The sequence below is a fragment of the Monopterus albus genome, unplaced genomic scaffold, assembly GCF_001952655.1.
Source record: "Monopterus albus unplaced genomic scaffold, M_albus_1.0 scaffold8.1, whole genome shotgun sequence".
Taxonomy (NCBI): Eukaryota; Metazoa; Chordata; class Actinopteri; order Synbranchiformes; family Synbranchidae; genus Monopterus; species Monopterus albus.
This window is the reverse complement of record NW_018127888.1, coordinates 1,713,508-1,720,498: the sequence shown is the minus strand read 5'-3', so window position 1 is coordinate 1,720,498 and position 6,991 is coordinate 1,713,508. Positions and strand designations below refer to the sequence as shown.

The window sequence follows — 6,991 nt, the reverse complement described above, 5'->3', positions numbered from 1 at the left end:
CTGAATTAGTGGAGTTAGTTTGACTCAAAGTTTTGGGTCGGTTCACTGATGAAAAGCAGCTTTACAAAAAGAAATTTATCACAGAAAATACAAGACTAAATCTAGTAGGAAGAAGTAAACATAAGCCTGGGAGTTCTTCAGTTTTTGTTTTTTAACATGTTGATTTCAAGGCTATCGATGCAATAAACCTGTGTCAGTGAAAGTTTTGTTGTGCTCTAGAAAAAAAATAAACTTTTGCTTTAAGTTTCACACATTTCAATAGCAGTCAAACTAAATGATGCATTCAGTATGTGACAAGTGGCCTTTATTTATTGTTTATGCATGTTCACTGTTATACTGTATTTAAATCACATCAATTTCCACCTTGTAGTCCGCTAAGATGGAGAATAGCTATTGTTCTTTATTACTGATTTGATTTTATTGTATCTCATTTTCCTTTTCCACAGTTATGCCTTAATTTCAAGGCCATTTTCAGTTGTTCAGCTTAGAAACACAACTGAAACACAACTCTCTTTTGTTACCAAGCCAAGCATCAACAGATCAGTTTACTTCCACATGTTTTTCTTAAGCAGCAAACACAAAGTGAGTTTCAGCTGATCAGTTCTTCAGCATATGTGATGAATTGATTTCTGTGTCCCAAGTCTTCTTTTTACCTAAAACACACTAAATGTAATCTTAGGTTAGTCACCCTGGTTCAAATTTGCTTGATTTCTCACTTCTTCCCCTATACCCTTCTCCAAACCTCCCACTCCTTGTTATTTACAAGACCTGGAACTTCCAGGAATTCTGGTCTTTGTAGTCCAGACAGTCAGCAGCATTGAAATTGAATTTCCAGGCAGTTTGGTCCTTGTAGTCTAGACAGTCGACAGCTCCAAAGCCTAGTGAGGCTGCTGTGTAGCCCTGAGAGGAGAGTGAGGCGGGCGACTGACTCAGGGGCCCACCCATCGAGGAGGCTGTGATAGGGCTCAGGGCTCCTCCGGTGCCTGACAGCTGTGGGTGCATGGGGGACAGGTAGGCGCTACAGTCCAGGCCAGTGAAGTAGGAGGAGGTGCCTGCGTAGCTTTGGCTGTAGGCTGGGGCCTGGGTGTAGGTCATTGGGTAGGTGGTGGTGCGCTGCATGCAGGGAGTGGTGGAGGCAGACAGCGGGTCTGGCAGTGGAGAGATGGACGCTGGGCTCCAGATGGACACTGTGGTACTAGCTGAGCTGGAGCTGGGGGTGATGGCGGTGCCTGGAGGAGGGGGTGGAGGGCTGTAGGGTCCATTAGTGGGGTTGGCACTGGCCTCAGTGGTGGCTTCACGAGAAGGGGATGCCTTCTTTTTAGTGGGCCGTGGTTTGGACTGGCCTGTGCTTTGCTGCTGCTGCTGGCGACACTTGGCACGGCGGTTTTTGAACCAGACCTGGAAAGGCAGGGGAGCATATGACAAGAAAGGAGGTTGATTATAAAACATGCACTTCATTATCAAATCTACTGCTGCACAGCAAGAAATTAAAGTGGTAAAGATATACTGTCAGAAAAGTGCTATTTCTTTATATTTTCTTTCCTTTTCTCTTAGCCACTCCCTGTAGCTCTCCCTCTCTCTCATATACACAAGTTCTGCTGCAAGTTCTTATACTGTTGGCAACTTACTAATAAAATACTCTATATAAAATGGGCTACCTGGACTCTGGACTCAGGCAGGTTGATCTTGAGGGCCACCTCTTCTCTCATGAAGATGTCTGGGTAGCGCGTTTTGGCAAACAGAGCCTCCAGGATGTCCAGCTGTGCGCGCGTGAAGGTGGTGCGCTCACGACGCTGTTTGCGTGGCGTGTCTACAAGAAAGAAATCGATTGTGCATAGGTTGTTTTTTGTTAAAATGTTGCGCCAAAATTATGTTAAAACCCTTGAGAAATTCTGCACACAAACTGCCAACCAGATTATTAAAACACCCCAGTGTATTATTAAAATGTTTTAACGACTTCCACAGAATAAATGTTTTGTTAATGGCCTGTGACCAGGTGAATCATTTTTTTACTTTCTCACAGCACACGTAATAAAACACAGCTTAATGTGTTTTCCATAGATACTGTTCCAGAGAACATGTCTAGCAAACAGATAAAGTTTAATAAAGTTGGTGGATAATTTTCATAGGACCATATTTACATCTATACCCAAAGAAAATGGGGAAATATTTTTTTAAATGTATTGATTGGTGCATTTTATTGGATAAATAAATAATAAATAAAATGATATTATAGTTTTATCTTTGGTAGATGAAACAGTTTGAATCGAAATATAGAAAGTGAAAAAACGAGCTGTATCTAATTTATTTTTAAATTTTGTGCTAAAACTCCTTTGAGTCTGCAACCAGAAGGCCAAGATGTATGATCCACCTTCACTTATAAAACCTGGCATCATTTCACCATCAGCTCCCTTGTCCCTTGTCAGGTCGCGTAGCCCAATCAAACAATATGAAACAATATCACAGAGAAGAAATGTTCATTAGTGAAAACAAATTATGGGACAAAATTAAATACAATGAGCATCCTTTGGTAAATAGGTTACATGATAAAAGCAACAGACTGGAGTCTGGTTTGCTGTTAAGTTTGTGTGAGAACAGACTGCGTCTCCATTCTCACACATTTTTATTGTTTTGACTCTGTAATCCACTGAACTTAAAGGTCAAGTGAACACATGTTCGGATAGCTGAAGAATCTGAGACTTCTGTTCATCCTCACAAAGCACAGCCGTACACCCAAACCTTAAAAAATGACATACAAGTGAAGTGGTCCTGTTCACTTACAGCTTTAAGCGAAAGAAATGACATTTTCTGTGAACTCCTCCAGTTTTATCATTTTAACATAAACCTTTTCACAGTGATGAAACGACAGGTCAAAATGGTTTTAAAACACATGGTGAGAAGTCGAGGATTTTACTTACTGGAATATCCAACGGTGGCGGTGTGGAGCAGATCCATGCCCGGGCCGGACAGCGTTAACCCGTTCACGGCGTAATGGGGCTGTTTAATGTAGGACATCATGCCTCCTGCCAGCTTTAAAACACTCCCTCACTCTCTCAGGCCGGGGGCCGGGTCTCCTAGCTAGACTCCAGGGGGTATCTCTCTCTTTCTTTCTTTCTATCTCTCTCCCTCGCTTGTTTTTTTCTGTCACTCCCTCTCTTTCTGTTTTTCTTTTACTCTCTGTTTTTCTTTTACTCTGGGTTGTTTGTCATTTAGTTGCTGTTTTTTGAGTGTTACCCTCTGGCCTTCTCGTCTAATGCTGTTGTAGGCTGCTCTGACTTAGAGCCACAGAGTCAAGCCCCTGTGTTTCCAAGCAGAAGTTAAGGCGGTACGTCTTCACACCTGTTTACACCTGACGTCTACAAACGGCGGATTTATGGAACGGCTGTGTATTTTACGCTTTACTTGTGCAAATATGAACAATAACAACAACTAAAACCAACTCGACTATAAATTGAAACACAAAATAGATGAATGATTAAGTCTAACTAAGTAAGGACCCGTGGTGTGATTCAGTTTTTCCGTCCAAATCGTGTGTAATTGGTATGCGCACCGACGTCTCCTGGCGAAGAATGCCAAAAGCAGCAGTTCAATCTGATGGGTGCTGAAAAGTGTAGCTGGTCCCCGAGGAGAGGATGTGGATCTGCAAGGTGGACAAGTGAGGCGAGCAAGAGGAGGCTGGCTAATTAGAAGTAACTTCTTACCCAAGTAGACACCCAGAACCCTCCCTCTCCCTCGCTCTCTTTCTTTTTTCTCTCCCTCTCTCACTCACAGGCGGGTCCACGTAAACACACGCACGCACACATACCGTCATTTTGCATTCATGTTGGACCTGCCCTGTGTTTAAGAAGATTATATTATGCTTCTTATGGTGTTCCAGGGTTTGATTTGAAATGTTCCTTATAGTTAAATGTTTTGACTTCTGCAACTTTTTGTTGCAGCAGCAAATACTTGATGATATGTTGTTGATATCTAACTAAAGATTCCTTTTAAAAAGAAAAAGAAAAATGAAATGGAGATAGAATTCAAGTTTGTTCCCGCTCACAAAAGCGCCTGACAATTATGGTGAATGGTGATTGTATGATTTTTTTTTACTTTAAGAGAACCTCATATAACCCCCTTTCCGAGTTATTTCCTGGAAGTATATTTTATTATTATGAACCATTTTCGAAACTGGCCTCCTAAAATAATCAGACACCCCTGCCTGGGGGCGGGGGCAGAGGCAGAGCACCCTAAAGGCGACGGAGAGGGGGGTACAAGCCGGATTAAAAGATGCACAAAGACCACGTTGTTCTGGTATTAAATCCCCTTCTGATCCCCAACATGCTCCCCCCGGCTCATTCATGCACTCATTTACTACAGTCAATAATAATAATAATAATAATTATAATAACTTTGGTAGAGGACGTCATATTACACGTAAATATTATCATGTAAACATCTGATATCAAGCTAATTTATGGAGAAATTGATAACATATCCGTGGGATTATATAGGCCTAAACTATGAAATTATCCTAGAAACGAAACGGGTAACAGTTAAGCCAATACACTCCTAAAATAAAATGTATGGGGTAATAAATCAATTGATATTTACACTAAAATGTATGGACCCATTAGGTTGCATATGGCATGTTTTCTATTATTTTTTATTAACTAAAAGCATATTTTATATTTTAGCTTCATTTTTCTAGCACAAAATCATGGTTAAAACGCCACAGCTAGTATGTGAAGGTTATTTTCTGTTACTGTGTTGTTCCTTCTTACACCATAGTGCAGGGAATCTTAATTACCTCAGACACCTCTGTGTTTTTGCCAAACTCAACCTGTACTTTCAGACGCTGAGCTGTGCGTCTTCTCTCTGGGTTAGTTTGGCCTGTGCCATCTGTGACGTTTATCTATGGCAGCAAATCACTCCGACAGTCAGGTCAGTTAACGATGGAACATTCTTTATTGGATACAACAACAGAAGACAGGAAGTGCCTTGCTTCTTTCTGTCTAGAAACCCCGGGGGTCTGCCTAACGCACATGCGCAGTAGAATAACTAAAATATATTCACTTCATGTGACATCTCCCCCCTTTTAACAATGGGAAAACAACACATCAACCCTCCTGTTTAATGCTTCCACACTTTCACCAGGGAGTTGGGCTCTGGAGTGAAACTTGGCACGTTCATAGATAACGTTACGTTTTGGAATAAAATGTTCATCGAACTTAGCCATCACTACAGCGTAGTTATCGCTGTCTCCCGCGCTGCTGAAGGTGAATGACTTGAAAATGTGCTCGGCCTCCGCTCCCATTGAATAAATCAACGCATTTACCTGCACCGCTTCATCCTCCGCCGTTAGCAGGGAAGCGACTCTATACCTGGCGAATCTCTGTTTCCAGTCCGGCCATGACTCAGGCATGGAAAAGTCGAACTGCTCCGGCGGGGAGAACTTAGCCATGGCGATGCACACTTCGGTCCGTTCAAAACAAGAAAACACAGCTCACGTCCAAAAGCCTGGCCGCTGCACGGGTCTTTTACTTCTGACACCATGTGACGTTTATCTATGGCAGCAAATCACTCCGACAGTCAGGTCGGTTAACGATGGAACACTCTTTATTGGGTACAACAACATGAGACAGGAAGTGCCTTGCTTCTTTTCTGTCTAGAAATCCCGGGGGTCTGCCTAACGCACATGCGCAGTAGAATAACTAAAATATATTCACTTCACGTGACATCTCCCCCCTTTTAACAATGGGCAAACAACACATCAACCCTCCTGTTTAACACGTACATTTCTCCCTCTATATTCCCTTTTTGTTTTTTTTTGTGCATATATATATATAAAAAACTAAACACAACCGTAACTGGCTAAGGGTGTGGGTAGACTACCACAATCCCTAGAGATGGGACAGGGATTATTCTGCCCTTGTGAAGTCCCTCATCTCTACTAGCTAACATACCTAGGGTTTGGTTTAACAGTCCTCCCAGACCTGGTGACAACTTTACTCTGGGTTTGGGGGGAACCAGGAGGTCCGGCAGGAACATTACTCCTGGTAGCACTAGAATACTGCCCTACTGGCCCACACTGCTCATTTGGATCATTTGGCTGAGAAATGTCCATCTCTAGGGGAAGATCAGTTCCTGATCCCCCAGCCCTACTGGCCCACACTGCTCATTTGGATCATTTGGCTGAGAAATGTCCATCTCTAGGGGAAAGATCAGTTCCTGATCCCCCAGGCGGATATGGCGCCGATTCCTCCTGGGCGTACCGCCACACCCAGTCTCCAGGGTGAAGGAGCGCGGTGTGGCCTCCTGGCGCTGCACCGTCGCTGTGGTCGTCCAAACTTTTTCCTCATCAGTCTTTATTCTAACTCTGTCGCCTACAGACAGTGGGGGAAGAGTTTTGGTGGAGTATCTGCGGTTGTAGTATTTCTCGTAGCACCGCTTTGCTTTTGCATCATTCATTTTAACAGTTTCAAGATCAGGCCACTTCGGCAGCAAACTCTCTTTTAGTACTGGAAGAGTCGTGCGGATTTCCCGACCCATCAACAGCCTGGCAGGGCTTTCCTTCGTTGGCTCTGTTGGTGTTGAGCGATAACTCAGTAAAGCTAGGTCGGGGTCGTCTTGTTTCAGAATCCACTTTGCTGTCTTTATGGCTCGTTCGGCCATGCCGTTGGATTGTGGGAAATAGGGGCTGGAAGTGATATGTCGGAATTCACACTTATCCGCAAAGCATCTAAACTGTTCTGCTGCAAACTGAGGGCCGTTATCAGTCATGAGCTCCTCTGGCATTCCAAAACGTGTTAAGATGCCTCCCAGTTTCCGTATGATGGTGTCTGAGTTAGTCTTTGGCAAATCCAAGATTTCGAGCCATCGGGAGAAGTAGTCTATCATGACTAAATAGTGACAACCTTTGTATTCGCACAGGTCAACAGCAAGTTTTTGCCAAGGCAGGTCCGGCAATTGGGTGGTGATCAGTGGTTCTCTACTCTGGCTCGGTCTGTGG

General features: G+C 43.4%; 1 protein-coding gene across 1 annotated transcript; it reads right to left on the bottom strand.

Annotated features, from left to right (window-relative positions):
- Positions 1 to 759: 759 nt before the first annotated feature.
- Positions 760 to 3,069, bottom strand: LOC109952385 (homeobox protein otx5-like). The gene is made up of 3 exons (XM_020587438.1): positions 2,919 to 3,069; positions 1,659 to 1,810; positions 760 to 1,398 (listed from the first exon to the last, which is right to left on the bottom strand). The coding sequence occupies exons 1-3, from the start codon at positions 3,016 to 3,018 to the stop codon at positions 760 to 762; spliced, it is 891 nt and encodes a 296-aa protein (XP_020443094.1). The 5' UTR covers positions 3,019 to 3,069.
- Between the last annotated feature and the right edge of the window lie 3,922 nt (positions 3,070 to 6,991).